The sequence below is a fragment of the Pteronotus mesoamericanus genome, unplaced genomic scaffold, assembly GCF_021234165.1.
Source record: "Pteronotus mesoamericanus isolate MK-2021 breed Mesoamerican mustached bat unplaced genomic scaffold, CSHL_Meso_final contig_164, whole genome shotgun sequence".
NCBI classification, from domain to species: Eukaryota; Metazoa; Chordata; class Mammalia; order Chiroptera; family Mormoopidae; genus Pteronotus; species Pteronotus mesoamericanus.
The window spans coordinates 23705635-23729503 of NW_026555065.1; the positions used below are offsets into that span (position 1 = coordinate 23705635).

A 23869-nucleotide genomic window follows, 5' to 3' on the forward strand; every position below is an offset into this window, starting at 1 on the left:
GTACTTTGCAAACTCTAGAACTGGGTACCTGGGTGTTATTCCTGTGGAGAGGTATTTCTAAGCACACCTTGACACCTGCTAAGCAACTGCTGGGCCAGGTGAGCATTCATCCTGTCTCAACCCAGCTCCCTCTGTAGGAAGTGCAGCTGTGTGTGTGTGTGTGTGTGTGTGTGTGTGTGTGTGTGAAGAAGAGAATGGCGGGGGGCGGGGCGGGGGGCGGACAGAAATCCCAGCCGAGTGAAACCTCAGATAATCCCCAAGTTTACTCTAAGCCGAGACTCCTGGCTCCTGCCCACCAGGACCCATCCCCCAGCACTCCCTTTGTGCCCTTGCCCCTCAGTCAGGCCCTGAGGGGTCTGAAACGCCAGCTCTACAGCCTACTGTTACCTCAATCCAGCCTGACACACCCCACGCTGGGGCAGAGTCCTGGGTTCAAGGTAGACTTTGACATCAACTGTGACCCTAGGCAAATCTTTTCTTTGTGCCTCAGTTTCCTTATTTGCAAAATGAAAGACTCAGGACTCTGAATTAGAGATTTTCAAACTGCTCCAAGGGGCCTTAGATGTACCGTGGATTGGGAGACAAGCCTAACCAGGTAACCTCTAACTGCTCCCCCCTCCCACCGATTCTTCCCTGATGGTGCCAGCACATCCACGTCACAATATGTTCTCTCCTGCTGGGTTACTGGGCCCGGTCACAGCTCCATCATCTCACCCCTACTCCCTGCCGCTGCGGCTCCCTGCTCCAGTGCCTCCAGCCTTGCTGTCTTCCCTCTGGCACCTCCCAACTCCAGAGTGTTACCAACTTTCTTTACCAGCAATTAACTCCCAACTTCTCATTTCCGCATTCAAGGCCCTCTCAACTCTGACACCAACCTGCACCAGGCCAGCCTGTCCCAGTGATCCCCACTCCCTGATCCCCAATTCTTTCTCAATTTCTGACTCTGAGTCTTTGCTTTTGCCAAATCCTCTAGTTTGGAAAGTGCCCCCACCCCATGCCCTGTTTCTCCCCTATCTAACCACTTTGCAGTGCTCCCCTTCTCCAGGAAACGTCTCTTACTGTATCAGTGTCCACACTGCTCTCTTGGCACATTGAAGACACTCAATTTGGTCACTCACTCAAGCTGTATCTCCCCAGCTAAACTGAGAGAGAGAAAGTCTCATTCATACCCCACAGGGTCTTGGGCTCAAAGAATGTTTGCTGCTGGCCTTTAAGTGCTTAAGATAAAAAGCCAACCAGTGAGCCACAGAAGGGATCCTGATAATCAAGTTCAGCTCCAGATTCATGTCACTGAAGCCTGGAGACAGGCCTAGGAGTGTGGATTGTTGCAAAGGCCCTTTAGAGTGCAGGGCCCAAGCCTGTGCAAGACCAGAGGATTTACCTCTGGTTCCAAACCCAGCAGCTTACTCTGCTTTTGTCTTTCTCTATAATATGGTTTCTCTCTGCTTTTTTCCCCCCTAACCCTTTGCCCATTTTTATTTTTACTTTTTTAAAGATTTTTAAAATTTATTTATCTTTTAGAGAGAGGGGACTAGAGAGAGAAAGCCAGGGAAAGAAACATCAATGTGGTTGCCTCTCGCACACCCCCTACTGGGGACCTGGCCTGCAACCCAGGCATGTGTCCTGACTGGGAATCAAACCAGCGATATTTTGGTACACAGGCCGGCACTCGATCCACTGAGCCACACTAGCCAGGGTCTTTTGCCCATTTTTAAATTGAGTCGTCTTTATTGTTGACTTTTAAGAGCTCTATATATTCTGGTTACTAGACCCTTATTAAATATATGATTTACAAATAATTTTTTATTAATTTTGAGAAAGAAAGGGGAAGTCAGAGAGAGGGAGAGACATTGGTTTGCTGTGTCACTTATTTATGTAGTCATTGGTTGTTTCTTATATGTGCCTTGACCGGGAATCCAACCCGCAACCTTGGCAAGTAGGAACAACACTCTATACCCAGCCAGTGCTCTCTCTACCTTTCTGATACTGTTTTTATCTCTATTTCTCTCTCTTTCCCTTGCCTCTTTTCTCTAGCTTTCTCCACCATTGAATCTAAATTTTAGGGAATATTGATTATACTAATTGGATAAATTCTGTTTCTTACATATACATTCATATATATGCCCTTATTGGTGTAAATTGTTTTTAATGTCTGTATAACCAACTCTTAGTGGATCTAAAATATATATTTATTTTTCCATACAAATACTCAGAAAAATTGGAAAATTAAAAGAATTAGAAGTTTAAAACTGTAATCATAGTGTTAAGTCCCAAAGATAACATTTTGATATACTTTCTTCCAGTCCTTTCTTGTGTGCATATTTATAATATATTTTTCTGTGATCATGTATATACAATTTTGTGGTTTTTTGCTTTTTTCATTTTTTTTTAAATCTTCACCCAAGGATATGTTTTATTGATTTTAGAGAGAGAGGGAGGGAGGGAGAGAGAGAGAAACATATGCACCCCCACTGGGGATTGAACCAACACCTTTTTGGTGCACAGGACGACAGTCCAACCAACTGATCCGCACCACTAGGGCTCATTTAAAACTTTAACAATGTTTTTCCATGTTATAAACTCTAACCAGAGGCTGTAACCATAGTATATGTTTGCTTACCATTTCACCCTGACCATACTTTCTTCAATTAGACCTCCATTTGGGGGCATTAAAGCTGTTTAACTTTTTTTTTTCTATTGTAAATAAAACTAATCAACAGTTGATTATTTTTTCCATCATTGCTTGGTGACTACCTACAGAAAAAAAAAGTTATTCATCTTTGGCTTAGAGACTGGACCCCAATACAATCCCAAGTTACTCATAGAGGGAGCTTGGGTTTCTGTGTATATATGACTTGATGGAGAAAGGTTCTTTCTATTGGAGCATGACTAGCAAATGGTACTTGTTTAATAAATACTAAATGATGACAAGGTGTATATACACCTTATATATGTGTATTTGTGTTCATGTACATTTCTCTGTGTGCCTGTTTTTGCTCTTGTGTATTTAAGGTGAGTATTGTCTTTGTGCAAAACTTTGAATAATTCTATATCCATGCAAGTCTGTGTTTGTATGTCTGTAAATGTCGGTGTCTATCTTTATACAAGATGTGTATAGCTCTGTATGTGTGTGTCTGTAAATCCATATGCTGCCTTTGGTATCATATGTATCATACATGATCCTATGTGTGTGTCTGGGTGTGCATGTTAGTTTCTGTGTCCGTGCATGCACATCCAGGGTGTCGTGTGTCTATGCGGCGGCCTCGGCTCAATTCTGTGTGGCTATCTTTCTCCATGTGCACCTTCCACTGGGTGCGTGTGCTGGACCTGGGCTGGTGTGTGAGTGTATGTGCACCTGAAGGAGCTGTGCCTTGCTTGCTTTTCCCCCGGGAGCAGAATGGTGCCCAGGGCAGAGGTGACACACCCTCCCTGAGTTCCCTATTCTCCTGGGAACCAGCTTGGGAGAGTGAGTGAGACCCAGAGCAGACTGCGTCAGAAGCACGGGGCCCCTTTTGCGACCAGCCCAGGCCCCAGGCAGTAACTGGCTCTCACAGGTCAGCCCTGCCCACTGCACCTGGCTGCCAAGAACCCCGGCTCCCAGCAGAGCTTGCTGTCAGCATCCTCCTTGGGCCTGGGCCAGATCCTCCACCAGCAGAGCTCAGCCAGTAGAGGGGCCACATTAGTCACCGTGTGGCAATAGCAAGAAGAGACTTCCTGGGCCCGGGCAGTGCTGGCTGTTCCAGGGAACCATTGCTTTTGGGCCTGTATGCAGCAATGCTTGGGCAGCCTTAACCCCTCCATTGTCACCTTCTGTTCTTCCTCTGGCTTACAAGGTAGGCCAGAGGACTCGTATTAGCTCCAATTTTCAGATGAGGAGATGGAAGCACAGAGCCACCCACTAAGGTAAAGGCAGAGCTGGGCCTTGGACCTGGGTTTCCTGACCCTGGGTCCAGGCCTCTTTCTAGTGCACCACCTGGCGGGGGCGGGTGGGTCTGCCCCCTAGAAATGTTTCTCCTAAAGGGCTGGGTTGGAAGCATGGCTTATGGCACACACTAGGTTGTAGGCTGGGGAGTGAGGCAGAGGGAAACAGGGCTGTAGGTAGGATGTGAGGAGAGATGTCAGCACTGATTCAGGCCTGCCTCCCTAGTGGAATGTTCTCGAGTCTTTTTCCACTGACCACAGGATTTGCCCCACAACTTGGATGATCATAGAATTCATTGTGAGAATCAGGATATTTCTGAAATTGAGTGGGAGCTCTATTAATAACATGGGCTTATGGTCACCCTGCTCATAAGAGCCAGTCATTGTCACCAACTCCGTGGCCTCCTTGGCCCTCACTTGTGCCAGCCTGCCTCCGTTCCCAGGTATCCAGATGACTCCCCGGCCCCTTGGTAGTGAGTGAGGGGCAGCAGGGGAGCCTTTGGGCCCAGTTTGGGCCTAGGGGTTCCCGGGGCCCCGTGAAGCTACAAGCAGGTCGCACAGGGCTCACTCAAGGATGCCTGACCCATGACGTCTTTCTCTCTCAGACCTATATTCTCTGTGGCCATGTGTGGCTGCCTCTGCTCATCTTCTCTTCTTACCTAGCACCCAGTACCTGCTGGGGAGCAAGCCAAGGTCATCCCCAGAGATCTCCCTCCAGGGACAGCAAGATCGCTCTCCCAGTGAAGACAAGAGACCCTTGATTCCTGGGGCTATGTGCGTTTTCCTCCCTATGGCACCGCCCCCCCCCCAAACAGGGCATGTGCTCTGCTGACCACTCCATCTCCCATGGGCCACCTGTTCCATCCCCATCGTTGACCTGCTGGGTGACTTTGGGTAAACTACTTCCTTCCTCCTTGTCTGAGTTTCTCCCAGCTATAAAGCGGAGCTAATACCCTCTGTCCCTCCCTAGCTCCCAGGGGACCTGTTGGGATAAGCAAGATAATACCCAGGAACTGATTTAGAGGAAGCTATCAAGAGCCAAAGAAGTATCAGTGCTGCCGTGTTTACATGGGTGTGGACCTTGGGTTCCCAGCCTCCTGGGGCTTGGGACCAGCCCTGACAGCTTCTTGGCCTGGCTTCCAACTCCTTTGTCTTGTTTCCAGAGAAAGGACAGAAACCAAAGCCAGGAGTCTGGTCGTCTGGAGATGAGACATCAGAGCAAAGTTTGGGGCTCAGGAACGGTGGCCTCCTGGCCTAGCTCTGTCCCCAACCACTGGGTGTGTGACATTGTGCCAGTCACTGCCCCTCTCTAGGCCTAGATAACTTGATTCTGACAGCCTCCCCAGCTACGCACTCAGGGGCCCAAGAGCCTATAACCAGAGGTCCATATCATAGTTTTGGGATAGAAAAGATCTTGTCATCTAGTCCAAGTCCTTCTTTTCCATAGAGTACTATGGACCCTCTGGGGGCCACAGGCTAACTCTGGTCGGCCTGATTACCCCAAGGCTATAAACTGATTGCAAAGGGGATCACTCAAAAGCGGGTAAGTGTGTTAGAAAAAACCCACCGGGAAGACAAGAGGTTCTGTCCTCACTTTCTGTTCTCGTCTCTGGGCCTGCTGTGCCCCTCCCTCACAGCAGCCACCCCGCTCCTCAGGCTCACCCTGACGTGGCTTATGCCCAATTCCAGGAGCTTGATCCTCTCCACCAAGCGCAGGCCCCCTCACCTCCAGACTGTTTGGGCCTCACCAGGATGCACACAACTCAACACCCAGAGCCCAGTGGATGGCCCAGAGACTACAGGATTCATGTTTCTGCTTTGTCCCTTGCCCTACTTTATGTTTCTTCTTGCTCTTTTCTTTTATCTTGTCTCTACTTTATATTCATGTTATATTATAATTCTTTTTAAGCTGCCTTTAAATTCGTCCTCAGTAAGACAAGCCATAAGCAAACAAAAAGTAAGATACCTACTATAAAATCAATATAACCAGCCTTCATCCGGAACCCGGTGGCCCCTCACCTTCTGCCTGGTTCTCTTGAAGCTGCCCCTCCTCCATTCGGCCCTGCTTCTGTTGGTGGCACCGCTACCCATTCAGACTCCCAGGACAGAAAACCTGGAGGCTCCTCTGACTCAGGTTCCCATGGGTTGCAATCCACTCATCAAGTCTTGAAGCTTCTCCCTCCCCCAGGTCTCCAGAGCTCCCTCTTCTCCATCCCCACTGTTTCTACCCATCTCAGAGTGTCATGGACTGATGATTTCTTTCTAAAATATATCTGAATGCTTGTTCAAAAAGTAACTTTTTATTACAAAATCAATAGATATTCATTGTAGAAAATTTAGAAAATGCAGGTTGACAAACAGAAAAAAATGAAAATCACCTGCCATTCAATCATGAGAAACAACAGTGTGGACATTTGGGTAAATATGCTTCGGTTTTGTTTGTCTTGTCTTTGTAGACACATGGCACAGCCTTTTTTTTTTTCTTTCTTTCTTTCTTTTTTTTTTTTTAGCTCCACGACAAGGAGCCTCTAAGTTTACTTTCTTCATCTTCCTGGTTTTGGGCCCCACTGATAGACCCCCCGTAGGAACCACTGCAGGTGGTAGGTTCTCTCAGAGAGCCTGGGAGAGAGTTTGGGCCACCGCCTGGGCTGAAGCTGAGCTTCTGGGTTTGGATCTTCCAGGTGGCACTATTGATGACAACCCCCCCCAGGGGGAGCTAAAAATTGCCTTCCCAGTCTTTAGTCTAGTTGTGGTTGGGCGGGGAAGGGTGTGGTCTTGTGCAAGACAGCAAACTACTCCCCATTCAAGGCTGTTTGTTTAAGTGAGCAGGGATGGGTTTGGGAGAAACAATACAGTTTTTGTGTTTATTTGAACTGTTAGGACAATAAGTTTTGGTGCAAACTCCCCAACAGGAGGAAGGCTGGATGGGTTACAAGGATAAAATGATGAGACTCCCAAAGTTAAATGCCTGGGAGCAGCAGGCAGTGTGGAGCTGTGGAGAGCTTAGTACCTGCCCAGCTCAACGGGACCTGAATTTGGCACCTGCTCTACTGAAGAAATGTGGGTTCTGGATTGCCAGTCCCCCAAGGTTTCACAAGAAGCTAGAAATGGCTTTACAAAATGAAGTTTCCTAACTCTAAATGTTGGTAACTAAAAAGAAGGCACTGTTTCAAAGTGTGATCGCAGGCTGCTGGGTGCAACCTTTCAGCTAGTCTTTACATCTACCATGTACTTCACATAGGTTACCCTGCCTTATTTACTGAGAGTGACTACCTCCTTCTCCCTGTGGTTTGACCTCTAGTAATATGGCCTGCTTACCTGTCCATTTCTTCAATCTGAGTTTAGGTCACTCCTTACCCTGCTCAAATCCCCAAGTGCCCATCAATGTGGCCTCCACCCACCAACCTCCTACCTTTCCCTCTCAGTGCTTGAGCCAAAGTGAGCAGCTTACTTGTCCCCAAATGAAACAAGATTCACGATCTCCACTTCCAACTGTTGCTCACTATGATTTTGTTTTGCCTGGGACACCCACACCCACCAGCTCATCTTATTTTACACCTCCGTGACACCTCAACCTCCTTAATCTCCATGGTTTGACCAGTCTCTGCTTTCTTCAACAGGCATTTGCTAGGTACCTCATATCTACAAGCACGGGGGATGCGAAAATAAATAAGACCCCATCTCCGCTGATGAATCTCGCCCGCGTAAGGGCAGACCTATACTGTGCGGGCCATGTGTACTCAGCAGAGCTGTGTGACGTGAGAATGGAGGGCAGCGATGAATTCTGCCCGGAGAAACAGGGAGGGCTTTTTGAGCTGCCTGACAGGTAAGTAGGAGCTTTCCAGGGACAAAGGGAGATTTGAGATAGAGGCAACTGCCGGCACAAAGGAATGGAGGCCTGAGATTCTGAGAAAGGAGTTATTTGGGCGTGGATAGACAGAGGACAGTGGGGGAAGTAACGGAGATTAAAGAGCGACTTGGGAATCAAATTGTTGTGTTACAGTATTTGCATCTCTTCTGCCTGCATCCCAGAGTGTAACTCCAGGAGAACAGGTGCGGCATCTCAACTTGCATAGCTTCACATCTGACACCTGCCCTGCACTGTGTACTCTGGGGGAACCCTTGCAGAAAACATAGCACTCAGTAGCGGTGAGCGCGCCCCCTAGTGGCCCCTGCGCCTCCAGCGGCCTCCAGCCGCTGCGCCCTCCTTCCATCCCAGCGCCTCCTCCGGGGATGGTACTTTGCTAGGCATGGTCTCACTTCATCTTCACCCTTCCCTGAGAGGAGGATGTTTCCTTCGGCCCAACATTTATTAAGCGCTTGTTCTGGGTTGATCCCTGTTTTGGATATTGGGATACAGAATTTAATGAGGCATTAATCTCCTCAACTCTGGAAATGCTTTTAGAGCACTAGGCGGTGGAAGTTGAGTAACGACTAGCACTGGCGGATTGACCAGAAAAGAGAGCAAGGACGGTCGAATTTGCCTGGTAAACTAGGAAGCAAAAATGCAGTGCCCCACAATGGCCTGTGTGGCTCGGCTGGTTGGAGAACTGTCCTGTGTACCACAAAATTTCAGGTTCAATTCCCAGTCAGGGCACCTTGCCTAGGTTTGTGGGTTTGGTCCCTGGTCAGGGTGAAACAGGAAGGCAACAAATCAATGCTTTTTTCTCTCTCTCTCTTCCTGTCTCTAAAACCAATAAACATAATTTTAAAAAAAATGCAGTGCCCCATGAAATGGGAAGAGCCAAAGCAAGGTAACAAGCCCAACCCCTTGCCATTTGTTCAACATTTATCAAAAACACTACTAATTACTAAGGTTATGCACTATGGGCAGGCTCAGAGATGACTAAGATGCCATCTGTGTCCCGCTGGGAAGACAGCTCAGTAAATGGAAAGGTAAAGGGGGCACTCTGTGCTCAGGGTCCTGTTAGCAGCCACAGGGGTGAGAAGCAGGGAATGCCACCCATTTGGGTGTGTGCAGAATTTCAGGAATAAGAACCAGTTTAGGCTAAAAGATGAGAAACAGGAAGGTGGTTCAGGCTGAGTACAACAGGCACAAAAAACATAGATATGGACGTTACCCATCAAAAGGAGGCCCATCCTGGGGTGCTAGGACCCTCTGTATCTTGAACTAGGTGTTTGCCTTCTGGGTGTGTGCAATTATGTTAATTCATTGAGCTGTATATGTATGACTCATGCATATTCACCTGAGTTACACTCCAGTTGTTTAAAACTAATCCCCAACCTCTCACACTGCCTTATTTTTCTGTGTAGCATTGTAAGACTAGACCCTGGAGTCATAATTAGGGCTTAAATCCAGTCTTCCTGTACCAGCTCTAAGACTATGAAGACTATGAGAGCTTTGCTGTCAGTTTCCTCACCTGTAAAATGGGAATAATAGTACCACCATCACAGGGTTGTGTGCCGAGACCGAGACGATTAACTTCAGACATGCAAAGCACTTGCATATCCTGACAAGACCAAATTTCTAATGATTGGCAGTACATAGCACACGGGAGCTCAATTATTTGTTGACTAAATGAAGAAAAGAAATAAAAGCATGTATTTGTTTTTGTTTTTTTTGCACCAAGAGGTGGTTCAAACACAGAGAGGGGTGTGAGGGGGAATGGAGTACCTCAATTAAAGGCTTCTGGGTAGGAGCACAGTGTCTGGGGAGCAGCTGCACTCCTGGGAAGCCAATGCTTCTGTGGGTGGGAAGGGGACGGTGGTGACCTGGGCGAGATAGGACCCCTGTCCCTAGACCCCACACCAAAGGGAGTGAAGACAAGAACCAGGGCTCAAGTCTGCGTGCCCACACTTCCTGTCTTCAACTACACACTGTAGTGAAGACTTGCTCCAGCGACAAAGACATACGACAGAGCAGCACTGCAGCTTCCCTGGGCCCCCTACTCCCGTGGCCCTCCTACCCCTCCCCTCTGGTGGTCAAACTTGGCACTTCTCTCCACCCTCAGGGGCTGAGGCAGTTTCGGGAAGGGTGGGAAAACCTGCTAAACAGGGTGGCCAAAGCCTGAACCGGTTGGACTGGGCAGTCACATCTCCCCCCAGAAGCTGAGCTGGGTCCCTCTCCTGGCCCACAGAGCAGAGGCGGAAGCCTCACAGAACAAACCATTTTATTACACTGTGGGTGGACTGGGGCCTATGGGAAGCGGGGGAGCTGGCAGGGGTGCGGTGTCCGAGGGAGCCCTGGGGAGGGCTGGGAGGATACAGCAGCTCTGGCTCCATGTGCTAGGTCAGGCCAAGCTGGGGCTTGTTCTCGGGAGAAGGACAGGAAGCAGCAGAGGCCAGACAACCACTGTCCATCGATCTCTCACCTACCCCCACAGTATTAAATAAACAATAAGCAACTCTGTACAGCACAAAATATATAGGGAGCTCCTTACCCCAGCTCTGGGCTGTGCAGAGCAGGAGGGGTGGCTCTGGAGGACAGGGGTGGGCCTCCAGCTTCTGACACTGCTCAGGCCCCTTCCCAACCGCACGGTGCAGGGCAGCAGCTCTGAACAGGAAACAAACCTCCAACTTCCTCTTAAATCCTAGGCAAGGCAGGGCCATCTATATGTAGAACTCCTGGCTCAAAGGTTTTCTGCTCCTCTCAGACACTAGAGTTTTCTCAGGAACAAGTGGCCCGAGCTTAGCTGAGACATCTCTGAGAGGGGCTAGAGCCCTGGCCTCTGAGGCAGAGAGGCCTGGGAAACAGGCAGGAGGGGTCTGGCCCCAAAATCTTTCCCGGTCCAGGCCTCCTTCTTGGTAAGGAGGAAGCAGGGCCAGGTGAGAGTTGGCAAGAGCCCATGAGAGCCCTAGGCCAAAAGGCCAAGGCAGCCCCGGGCTCAGAGAGGTCGGGTGGTGTGGTCATAGACCAAGTGCTCTGTGTCCTCAGTGGTGGAGACCGTGGAGCTGGCAGGGGTAGAGGGCGGGGGGTGGCGGTGGCCGTGGCGGTATCTGTGGAAGCCTTTTCTCTGGTTCTTGAGGAAGCAGTACCCCAGGATGGCCACCACCACCACGATACAGACAATCAGGAACACTGCAATGGTCGTCTCCACGGAGCCTGGGGGCAGAAAGGGTAGAATGAAGAGCTCCCGGGGCCTGCTCAGTTCTAATACCCAGCCCTGACTCTGTATTGAAAAGATCAAGTCAAATGGATGCCAAATGTGGAAGGGCCACCAGCCCATGAGCAGCTGAACGGCCCTATTGGGAGCTCAATGGGACAGATCCCGATGGGCCTCCGGCCTCGGCTGCAGGTTGCTCTACTTGCAGGGAGCTTGGGGAAAGGCCTGGGACTGACGGCAAACATTTAGCACGCACTCTACTGGGCTTCCCTCCCCTGTCACGACAGGTGTCACTACTGCTTGTGACACTCTGTCCTCTAGCCAACCTCAGGATCCTTCTCAACACAGGTTAAGGCAGCCACAACCAACTGTGCGGAGTTCATTGTTGAGTTGACACAACTCATCGGTAACACGGCAGACCAGGGCTTACCTGCGCTGGGAATGGGGCTTTCCCGCCGCAGACCAAACACGTCCTTCTCTACAAAATGACAGGGGAGAGACAATTCGGTATTAAGGGATGACACTCAGCTGCTTCCCAGTGACTGAGAGTCCCCACTGCCATCCTCTCCCACCCCCATTTCAGGCGCTCTGAGGACTCGGTGTGACCAGCCCAGGCTTTGGGACAGAACAGGGAGCTCTAGCGAAGCTTTCCCCCTTCCCAGCTTCCACCCCACCAATGCTCTGCTCACTGGAGATGCCACGACAGGACTCAAGACACTGCTGCTCCTCTTCAAAGTTGTTCTTGTTTCCATAACAACCGCCATAGGTAAAGCGGGCACAGTGTTCAGTGAAGGGGTTGTAGTACCAGCGAGGGATGCTCTCCTTGCAGATGCCCGTGTCTGGCATGTCCACGCAGTGCCCTGGAGGGTGAGGAGTGGGCAAAGGAGTGAGAAAGTCCATGCTACCATCTATGATCTCCCAGGCCCCCTTGGTGGCTGCCCGCCACCTCCTGACCCGCATCGTGCGGAGGAAGGCTATGGTTCAGGGAGGCCTCAGGGGCCCCAGAAACACCTGGCTCATCTGCAGTGTCGCCAGAAGCAGTAATCTTGGGCACAGAGGTAAACTACCCTGACTCACATAACTATTTCTTTTTCAGTCTTCTCTCAGCTTTTCTGATTGTGTCATAGTCTCAGTTTTCTCTCCTGCACTGGATGATCTATCGTTAAACAAGAGCAGCTCAGGGTCTAAGCATTGGCAAGCACCCATGTCAGGCTAAAATTTGTTAACATTTTTTTATTATATTTGTTTTAATAGTCAACCTCAAGTTGTGGCACATAATGGTGAATTTCCATTCCTAGCAGTGATGTGAAATTTCCTTCTTAACACATTAAATTAAAAGAATCATCGATTAATAAAAAAAAATTAAGTAAATGCCATCTCGGTGATACGTGGGCATGGCTAAATTTCTGAAGGTGTCACTATGCTTGGGAAACAGCCCAAGACAAAAGCTGGGAGCCCATGCTGGCTCTTTCTGCCCACACCCTGGCACACGCAGCAGCCCCTATCGGCACGCAGACCGAGTGAGGGAGGACGGCAGGGCCAGCATTTGCCCTCACCGAGAGGACCTATGGGGAATCTCACCTTTGTCACTGGGGAAATGGAAGTTCTGGAGCTCTTCAAAGCCTCTGGTGTCTGCAAAGATGAAATATCAGAAGCACAGCCCAACAGCAGACTCCCAGGGGTGCAGGGTGAATGGTCAGGACCTCCCCCTCCGCTGCCCACCGCCCCTCCATCCCCCAGGCCTCACATTTTTCACATGTGGCCTCGTCGGAGGCATCAGAGCAGTCAGGAGTGCCGTCACACTCCAAAAAGCTGTCGATGCAGCAGCCATCGCTGCAGTGGAACTCAGTGGGGTGGCAGGTTCCAGAGCACTCTGGATGGGAACGAAATGGGTCGGGGGCAAGGTCATGCTCCAGCAGAGGCCAGCGGCTACCGATGGGCCATCATCTCCCTGGCCCTCTCCACCCCAGCGTAGCATCATGACGCGTCCCCCCTTTCCCCACCTATCCCACAGGAACCCTTCTACACACGAACTGGGCAGATCCTGAGAGGCGGATGCTAGGCTGTAAGGGGCGGGGTGCTTGTGGTCCTTCCGCATACCACGAGGGCAGGAATGGCTTGGGCAAAAGCAGCTTGGTCAAGGGCATGGACGTGACCTGGGCTGCAGATGTGGTAGGGGTGAGGGGAATAGGAAACGAAGCAAAGCCCACCTGTGTGATGCCTTTCCTTGGAGGGACCTAGGAAAGAGAAAACAGAGAAGTGAGAGGAGACAGAGCCAGGCCCCAGTGGGGATGAGCTGGTGGGGGAGGGGCACGGGGCCTGGGAATTAGGGGCTCTCGTGCCCGCCTCCCTGACTGGTGAAGAGAAACCACTCACCCTGAGGGAAAGTTCACTGGAGCCCCAAAGCTGCCGCGCAAAGGCCCACCTTGCACATCGAGGCAAGCTAGCTTGCACTCTTCCTCCCGAAGGTAATTGTTCTTGTTGCCCGAGCAACCTCCATAAACGAAACTCTTGCACATCTGTTCTCCTGGGTCGTAATACCAGCGGGGGAAGGAACCACGGCAGCGGCCCACCTTTTTGGTTACGAGGCAATATTCTATGGGGAGGAAAAATTGTGAGGGGGGCCTCCAGGGCCAATCAACAGAGTGGGGTGGCTCCAGATGCGGCCTCCCCACCCCGCCCTCACCTTCTGTCTGCTTGGTGGAAAGAACAGTGACTGTGATGTTGGCCATGTTCTCTGGCTGGTTTGAGTTGGCCAAGGTCAGCTGGAACAGGTAGGTGCCTTCCTTGAGTCCCCATAACTCCACCTGGTCCAAATTGTTCCTCTGTGCATAGGAGTGGCTATTAGGCTGGGATTCCCTGATGCCCATTGAACTATCCCAGGCCCTCCCAGACACACAATCCCCCAGAGAGGACAGAGCGGGGCCCTGGAGAGCTGGGGTCAGGGAGCCAGACCAGCGTCTCACCTCCACCCTGACATCCGGGTCACCCTGCAGTAGGCGCCAATCTGTATTCTCCACACCCTTCAGCACCAGAGGTTCCTGGGGTTGTACCTTCAAGTCTATGCCTGCCCAGAGCATGGTGAACCCGGACCCTGTGGGGAAGATGAGGTGAGGTCAACTCTGGCTGAATGGACCAGATCTCTCCTGGGGGCGGGGCGCTATATGAGCCCCGCCGAGACCAATCCAGGACTCCGCAGCCAGCATGGGCCACAGGTGGGAACCCACAACTAAATCATCTTCTTGATCCCTATTTATATATATTATGTCTTTGGTATATTAAAGACCTTTTTATGTTGTAAGACTCACTTTCTGAAAAAAATTACTATATATCATGTGCCATCTGATTCAATTTAGGGGTGTGTGTGTGTGTGTGTGTGTGTGTATGGGGGAAGTTTATTCCTGTCTTCTACAATAAGTAGGAGTAGGTCTTGTGCTAATTGTTTAAAGAAATTAAAGTAATAATATTTTTGAAAAGCCAAATAAGTAAATGTGGAATTAATACCCATACCCCTCTCTCTCTCTGCTGCCCAACTGCTGCTGATAGAGACCTAAGCACAGAACCCCCAGGCAGCAATGTGGCAAGTCTCGGTGTCCTAGGGTGAGTGGCCACAGGAAGAGGGTGCCCCTGCCACCTCTGACAGACTGCCCGCGGTTCTGAGAAGGCCCAAGCCAACCACGCCCTCCCTCAATCTGATTGCGCCTCTGCCTGAGGCTTCCCTCAGTCTCTGGTTAGGGGCTGGAGAGAAAAACAAGCACCGAGAAGGAGTCCTGCCTGCAGTGGGTTGAATGGCGGTCCCCCAAAACATATGTCCATGTCTAACCTCCAGACCTCATGCATGTGAACCTGTTTGAAAAAAGGGACTTTGCGGAAGTCATCAAGTTAAGCATTTCCACATGAGGTCACCCTGGATTAGCTATATCCAATGACAAATATCTTTATAAAAGACAGAAGAGAAGAACAGAGTAAAGGGGAAAAAGGCTGTGTGAAGACAGAGGCAGAGACTGGAGTGAGCAGCCATAAACATAGGAAGCCCTGGTGGCACCAGAAACTGGAAGATGCAAAGATGGATTCTCTGCTAGGGCTGTCAGAGGGAGTGTAGCCAGGCTAACACCTTGATCTTGGACTTCCGACTTCCACAACTGTGAGGCTATACATTTCTGTTGTTTCAGCCTCTCAGTTTGTAACCATTTGTTACAGCAGCCATAGGAAATCAGTACTGTCCTTGAGGGGACTCTAGTCCAGTTATGCAGATAAGACCCAACAACCTGAAGCAACATGGGAGAAGAGAGCCAACGGACTGAAGTGATACGCACTGTGTGCACAGGACAGGAAAGTGATGGACATTCAGAGAAGGGAGAGCCTCTGAAAGACTAGAAGAATAAGGGGAGATTTTTCTGGAGAGCGAGAAACTATTTTTTTATTTTTTTATTTTTGTTTTTATTTGTTTGGATGTAGGAAAGAATAAGTTGTGTTGTTGATGACAACAGAAAACATGAAGAGCCAAAGCAAGGAGTTGGGGATTTTCAAGGCTGATGTGGTGACATTATGGAGACCAGCTGGCCTGGAGAGACCTCGAAGTGCGCTGAGTGCTGGGCCAGGGCATGTGGACACAGCAGGAGTGACATCCAAATGTTTAACAACCGGTGGTACAGGAAGGGCGCACACTGGCCGTGAGAAGTGCTGCAGAGTCCTAGAAGCCCTGGGCTGCAGCAGACATTGACCTTCTAGATGCACGATTGAAGTCCAGGAGTGCTAAGGCAGGGGTCAAGGGCCTGGGTGGCAGGGACACTCCTGAGCTCCAGGCAACAGATGTTCACCATCTGTTTGGAATGATTTCTACAGAACAAGGAGGCTGACGAGTGGACCAGTGCAGTGGGTCAGGGCAGATGAGACGGGAGTGGTCTGAATTAAGGGACAGCTAAGGGAATGGAAAGGAGGATGTTAGCAACGATACTGGGCAGACGCTTCAGGCTTCAGGCGTCCGTGCCTGAAGGGTGCTGGGAACTTGGGAGGAAGAGGAGGCCAACAGGCAGAAGGGAAACCAGACATAGACGGAATGTGTGGGTTCAGTCACAGAGAATTTAAATTTGAGGGAGGTAAGACCATCCAGAGTGGAGGAATACAGTGGGAGCTCCAGAGAGGACAGGGTTGGAAACACATCTGGAGTTGCTATATATATATATATTTTTTTAGATTTTATTTCTTTATTTTTAGAGAGAGAGGAAAGGAGGGAGAATGAGAGGGAAAGAAACTTTGATGTATGAGAGAGACATCAACCAACCGGTTGCCTCTCATACACCCTCCTGATGGGGGACCTGGCCCACAACCCAGGCATGTGCCCTGACCAAGAATTGAATCTGCGACCTTTCAGATCGCAGGCCAGTGCTCAAGCCGCTGAACCACACCAGCTGGGGCTGGAGTCATAATTATTAACAAAATTACCACTTGTTGGATATATATGCAGCACCATACTGTGTACTTTACCCTCATCATCTACACCATGGGTAGGCAAACGAGGCCTGCAGGCCAAATCCAGCCCACCACCTAGTATAGTTTCAAATGGTTGGAAAAAAAATCAACCGAAAGAATATTTTGTGACATGTGAAAAGTACATACAATTCAAATTTGTGTCCAAACCAGCCTCTCCTATTCAGTCACATATTGTGGATGGCTGTTTTCACCTTACAACAGCAGAACTGAATAGCTGCAACAGAGACTGTATGGTCCACAAAGCCTAAAATTATTTACTATTTGAAACTTTATAGAAAGTTTGCTCACCCCTGATCTATCTCACCCATCTTCCTAAATATCCTGCCACCACTGTGTCTCATCCCCCTTTCCAGAGGAGGACACTGGCACCAGAGAGGTTAAATGACTTGCCCAAGGTCCCTCCGTTTCTATACGGCAACATGGGGATTTGAACCCTACTCTGACTCCATAGCTCATTCTCTCTCCAAAACACCATGCTGCAGGCCACCCTTCCATTTAGAGGTGTAATTTTGACTACTTTTACCAATGGGGTTTTTGTTTTTAATTTAGGTAATACACGCACATGATGTAAAATTCAAAAAGTACAAAAGGGTAGTGAGAATTAAGCTCCCTCTTCTCCTTAACCCACAGGTTCCCCTTTCCGGAGGCATCTGCTCTTAGTTGCGCGCGCGCACGTGTGTGTGTGTGTGTGTGTGTGTGTGTGTCAATAGAGATAGTACTGAACACACAAGCATACAAGTTCTTCTTGTTTTTCTCATATATCTTGAGAATAATTCCATAGCAACATAAAAAAGTTTCTTTTTCTTTTTTGGTTGCATATTACTCATTGTATAAATACATCATAATTTACAACTTATTTAATTAGTCCACTAGTTTCCTCTTGATTTAGTTTTCCCTCCTTTCCTCCCTTCTTTTCTAGCAACTAAACCATGCTGCCTCAGGGTTTATTGTTATTGCTAAAATATAACCACAGTATCCAACTATAGGATGTGTTGGCAGACATCATGATCTTTCCCATTCTTTGCTCTTTTAAACAATGCTACAGTGAACAGCTGGCTGGTAAGTTGTTCTACACACATATAAGTAGAGCCACAAAATGAATTCCTACACATGGTATTGTGCTGTGGGTAATATGCATTTACAGTTCTGATGGATATTTCCATACTTCCCTTTACAGAGGCTCCACAGAGGGCACATTCAATGTAAGAGGGAGTTCAAAGGAAGAAGAGAAAGCAAAAATATAAGAACAGCTGGCTGAAGGCTGAGTCACAGGGATTCCTTTTTGATAAGGTAGAGAAAGCAGATTCAATGGGGACTCACAGATGGTGGTCACAGACAGAGGTGAGAAGATCAGGACACACAGGGTCAGCAAATGGATGGGAGGGGAGAGCTTACATAGAGAAACATGTCAAATTGGGCCAAGGTCCACAAGAGTGAGAAAAGGAACTCCAGTTTCCAGGGGCTGAGGGGAAATAAAACCAGGAGAGTAGGAAAGGAAAGTGTTTGTCTGGAACAGCTCCCCTCCCCCCACCCCACACCAGTAGTTTGGCTGGAGATCAGGAGAGGGCCAACAGGGGCCAGCCCTGAGGTGACCTCTGAGACTCAAAGCAAAAGGGGCAGTGAGCTGCAAGAAGCCCACTCCTCCCTCCTTGCATTTTACAGAAACTAATCAGCTATCTGAAAGGGGAAAGAAAACAGACTACTTGGCAGTCTACCGGAGAGGCTAGCCCGACAGACACCTAAGGTGGAAGTGGCAGGCAGAGTGATGTGTCAGACTTTGGGCCAAATTAGCAATGTCCACCTCCACACAGCTGGTCAACCCTGGTCATCTCCAAGTCCCAGTGCTCAGGAGCAAGGGGCAGATGACCTGTCCTACCACTCCCTTCTTCCCACCCCCAAGAGAGCAAAGGGCCAGAGTGGTAATAAAGCCAGCCCCTCCCCCAGCCGCCAGGCCCAGGACATATCCAGGCAAACGGAGACTCCACCTCCTAAGCCACTCCTCCAACGGAAAGGGGGAGAAGGTAGAAAAGAGGAAGGAGCAAGGTGCTCTGGAGCCCACAGGAATCTGGACTGAACTGGCCTGGCTACAGGCGGGGAAAGGAGGACCAACCCACCCACCCTGGGAAGGATTTCTCTACCTTATACAAGAATCAAAGGTTTAGAAGCCCTAAACACCTGCTCACCTTGCCTGACATAATGGCTTTCTCCTGCTCTTACCCACCTCCAGCCGTGCTAGCTGGACTCAGCTGAGAATAGGTTCCTTGACACCACACAGCTTCCTCCACTCCCCAAAGCACTGTGGCTCCCTGAAAATGGCCTGCAGCTCACACTCAGTCCAAGCCCTACCCAGCTTCCTGAGTGCCCAGGAAATCCCCACTCCGTCCTGTCTTGCGCTAAACAGGCCAGTCTGGGGGTGGGAAGATTTCCAGTGAGGAAAGCTGGTTCCAAGATCATGTGGCCCATCCAGCTCAGCTCCCTGACCAGATTCTGGAGTTTCAGACGCTGGCCAGGAGTGGGACGCAAGTCAGTTAGAGTCATCACCACCTACACCTTCTGCTACTCCCTGTGGAACAGGCTCAGGCCCAGTGGGATTCAGTGGCCCAGTCTGGCCCAGAGATGTTGCCCCCTCCTGGAATCCCCATCCCAGTCACCCAAGGAGAGCTCCTTGAAGGAAAAGGGCAAAGAATGGGCCCTTAACTCGGGAGAGAGACTAGACCAGAAAAGGGCTGGAGAGGATGGTCCCTTCTCCACTTTCCAGAAATGAGACCAACCCCAGACTCTGCCCCAGCCCAGTCCTGGCCCTTAGGCTCCCCAGTCTCTGGCTCAGAGACAGGTTTCTTCCAAAAAGGTGTTCTTGTGTGAAAAACAGCACAGGACTTTTGGAGGTCCTGCCTAGGGTTGAGTCCCAGGTCTACCATTTATGCAACATGGGAGTCAGTTTCCTAATTGAAAAGTGGGATGACTACTAATAGCACCCTTTGCAGAGTCGGTTATGATGAGGCCTCGGTGAGAGGTGGAATGGCACAGCAATCAGAGAGCTGCGAAGCGAGAACCGAGGTTATCAGTTGTGACCCATCCCTGCCCTGGAGCCCCACCTGGCCAAACAGCAGGTGGAGAGAATGGGGAATGAAGGTCTCTGGAGGAGCCCTGATCCCAGCTAATTGCTCAGTCCCAGGAGGAAAGAGGAGGAGCCCTGGCCCCCACTTTGCCCACATCCTCGGAGGTAAACAAGGTGAGCAGACAGCGTGGCTACCAGATCCTAAGAGGGGAGAGAGCGATCTGCCTGGCTCACTCGCTCACACAAACACACACACCTGTCTGGACAGCTGACATCCCTCCCCTACCAGGTATACATACTGGTGAACTGACTCACCCAACAATCCTTCTTATCCCCACCCCTGGGCCTCTGGCTACTGTGCCCACAACACCTCCCCCTTTGGGTCAACCCCAGACTGCACTTGTTCTCTAGTCTCTGCAGTCTGGCAGCTTTCCCCAGACCACAGAAGGCCAATAGGTGGGGGGAGGGGTGCAGAGATGCTAACCAGTCCCAAGTCCATCAGTGGAGGAAGAGGCACTCCACCAGGCTCACTTGACAGGGCCTCAAGGTGCCTCAAACCATCTTGGCTAGGGCGGGTGACTGGCCCAGGGGGTACCTGCTAGTCAAGGGCAGCCTCCAGACAGCTCATTCCCTGACTCAGCTTATCAGGGCCGGAAATCGGGAATCCAGAGAAGCTGCCTCCTCTGCCTCATACACACATCCCTGAGCCCCAGCCCACTCAACAGCACCCTGAATTCAGGAGCAAGTCGACTTCAGGATGTCACCCCTCCTCCCTCACCTAGACTGTCTGTCATTTGCGGTTTACACTGTCTACTTCTAAGGAGGAGTCGGAGTAGAGTGGGACTCTTAAACCCTCTTTATGAAGCTCGACTCTTCCGACTCCATAGCCAGTCCCTTTTCTGAGTCTGCCCAAATCCACCCAATCCTCGAACCACCGTCTTACCTCCAAAGCCGTGGGTCCGCAGCTCGCGGTAGGAACGGTAAACCTCTCTTGTGAGGTAGTTGACAAAGCCCTCCCTGGGCGCAAACTTGCACACAAAGTTCTGCCCGTAGAGGCAGTTGATGAGGAAGCAGGAGGCTACGGCGTCCTCCTCGCCGGTGGGCTGCCGCTCCACCAGCGCCAGGTTGCAGTTCTGGGTGGTGCAGCAGGCGCGCACGCAGTCCCGGCCGCGGCGCACGGTGGGAGAGCCCAGGAAGGTGGCCCCGTTGCTGATCGAGGCATCGGTGTCAAGCACAAAAGCGGGTACCCCGGGGGTAAAGCGGTCCAGGCAGGCGGCTCCCTCGGGCTCCGCGGGGGGCGTGGGCGCCGGCCCGGCCTCGGTGCCGGGGAGGCAGAGCGCACACAGGAGCCATAAGGTGACTGCGGGGATGCGGGCCTTGGACAGGGGAGGGCCAGCCATCGTCCTCACAGGGGCCCTCGCCCTCCTGCCCAGGGCGGTCACCTTCACAGTGCTGGCCTCTGGGCTCCGACGGTGCTTGCGGCCTGAGAGAGAGGAGGAGACAGAGGAGGAGGCACACTGGATCAGCCGGGGAACCGGATCAGCCGGGGAGACTTCAAGGGGGGCGGGCCGGCCCAGAGGAAGTGCAGGGGAGGACTGGGGAGCACGGAGCACCCTAGGAGACCCGGCCGCCAGACCCACGGCCCGAGGGACTGCTAATGAGGTCACGTACCCGGACACACGGACGAGTGCAGAACAAAGGGCCAAACATACTCGGAGCCCGCTCCACCTCCGGGGCCCCGGTTACCTGCGCAGGTGAGTGGGGTGGGGCCGGGGCTGTCGAGGTTCCGGTCCCGGCTTCCTGCGCGGCCCCGGCAGCCGTTTCCGCCCAGGTGAGGGGTGTGCGGCTGATAGGCCCTCTCCACCCCCTAGTTTCTGGTGAAACTGAGTCAGCGCGACCGGGGCGGGGCGGACATTAACCCCAGCGCGCCGGCCCGGCCCACGCCCCTGGCGCTTGGGTCGGCGCTTCCAAGCCGAGCTTCCGCAGCAACTGCCCCGCGGCCCCAGGATCCCCGACTCCTCCCCCGCAGTCTGGTCCCCAGAGGGGAAGAAGAGGCCCCGGACGCCCTGCCCCCGGCCACGCCCCTGGAGGCTGCTCTGCGCCGACTCCACCGAGTGCAGCTCGCGGGGGAGCCCGCGCCCCAGGACAGCACCCGGATCCCTCAAAGTCCAGACACCTCAGAACGCTCCAGTGAAAGGGGACAGGAACTTGAGCATCGGGCGCCCTGGGGAGGTTGCTTCGGTCTCCCTTTCGGGTCAGAGCCAGCATGCTTAGCCTCGGGCCCGAGGCGCTTGTAAAGGGGCCAGGGGTGGAGATGGGGAAAGTCCGATGCAAAGGACTTGGCCGTAGTCGTCAGCCCTCGAGAACTAGTTTCCGTCTCGTGGCCGTAAGAGGTCCCCAGAAGCTGTGCGGCTGCACCTACGACAGCCGGAATCCGGGTGCCTGCACCTCTATCACCACTCTCGCCAGTATCACCACCCGGGAAGCCCTCCTTTCTGCAAGAGTGAGAAACAGGAGACTTCCTCCCGCTGCTGGGCCTCTCGGCTTGTCCGCAGTGGCACCAGTTGTTCGACGCCCTTTCTCGACTTGTACTAACGTTTCCTCGTTTACGTACTTTGGAGTCTGGCAGAGCTGAGTCCCGGTTAGCGCTCTTGGGTCTGCTGCTCCCTCCCCTGGGCCGCAGGTTCCTTCTCTTCAACCACTAAGGGGGTGCGCCGGGTCTAGAGCTGCCACTCTCTTCCAGTGAAATGCCGTCTTTGGAAGCTAGAGATTCTAGCTCACCAAAGCAGCTGAGTTAATGACCTTCACAGAGCCATGGATTCCTTGAAGCCTTATTCATTGCTTTTCCTGAATGAAGAACCCCTCTTCACACTCATTCCTTACAGAGCAAGACTGGTCCTGTTAATGCTCTCCCCCAAAAAGAGATTCCACACCTTTTCATGATGACTTAACACTCGCACCACCATGGGAACATTCTTCCTAATTTATCTAGTACAGCTTTACCTACTAGGTCTTGTAGCCAACCATTTGGTCGTTTTTCTGGCTGCACTGCAACACCTCTCTGCTGCCCACATCATGGGAGAAAATCTGGGGTCTGTCTCCCTTTCTCTGGATTTTCTGAGTTTTTTCCAGAGTCCCTGGCATAGTGGTAGACACAGGGCAATCCATGATGATAAATGATATGCTGGGAATGAAGTAAATGATTGTGCAGTTACTGGGAAGAAAGGGTTTTGCGATTTGATTCCTGCCTCCCCCAATACATTATACATATGAGAGTCCTAACACAGGAGACTATTACCTTATAGTAATATTAGATTCCCACAGATTTATTATTATATCCATTGTACATACCATTACCAGAGAAACCTACTTTTGCCAGGCACTGACGGGGGCCAAATCCTGTTTCTCAGCACTACCTACATATTACCCCATATACTCAAACAAACCAAGAAAGTAGGTACTATTTTTATCCTTGTTTTACAGATGAGCATTCTCAGGCAGGTGAACTAACTTGTCAAGTCATGTGGCAGTTAGGTGACAGAGCGGGGACTGATATCCCAGCAGGCCAATGCCATTGCTTCAGTGGCTTTTCGGCATTTGCAATTCTGAATTCAGTTGGAAGTTCCACCCTCACCTCAGATTCAACCTCACCGAAACAAAAACTCATTTTCAAGTGGTGAGCAGCTGCCATTAGTTGAGAGACTTGACATATATAATTGCTAATGCTCAGACAACTCTTGAGAATAGTTTCCACTTTCAGAGAAGTTTACTAGCTTTATCAAGGTCACATATGAAGAGTGGGACGCAAGCCTGTATCGGGGTTGAGCTTGTGCACTTCATGCTCAGTGTCCTTGGTTTAATTCTCTTTTCTGCCATTTCCTAGTGGTGTGCCTTAGGTAAGTTTCTTAGCCTCTCAGTGACTTATTCTCCTTGTTTACAAAATAGGACTTCGCGAGGATTAAATGAATCTCTCTGTATTAAATGAATACAGAGAAAACATGTGACACTGTGAGTGCTCAACAAGTGTTACCTGAAAAAGTGACAAAGCCATCATTTTATCCCATTTCTCTGACATCAAAAACTACACTTTCAGGCCTGGCTGGCCTGCTCAGTTCACTGGAGCAGCATCCCAACACGCGGAGGCTGTGGCTTCCATCCCTGGTCAGGGCACATACAAGAAATAGTCAATGAATGCACAAATGAGTGGGACAAAAAAGTGATGTTTCTCTCCCTCTACCCCTTCTTCTCAAGTGAATAAATAAAAAATAAACAAAGGGAAAAACTACGTTTTTTCCACGAATGTAAGCTGCTTCTGACATACTGAAAAGAAAAA

General features: G+C 50.8%; 1 protein-coding gene across 1 annotated transcript; it reads right to left on the minus strand.

The window, feature by feature from the left end:
- Positions 1 to 9675: 9675 nt before the first annotated feature.
- Positions 9676 to 21246, minus strand: SPINT1 (serine peptidase inhibitor, Kunitz type 1). The gene is given in 11 exon segments (XM_054565137.1): positions 9676 to 10984; positions 11416 to 11463; positions 11675 to 11845; positions 12567 to 12617; positions 12733 to 12858; positions 13196 to 13222; positions 13411 to 13581; positions 13672 to 13810; positions 13952 to 14079; positions 20480 to 21140; positions 21142 to 21246. Coding segments are annotated over 11 exon segments (1845 nt in total). The 3' UTR covers positions 9676 to 10766.
- Positions 21247 to 23869: the final 2623 nt, after the last annotated feature.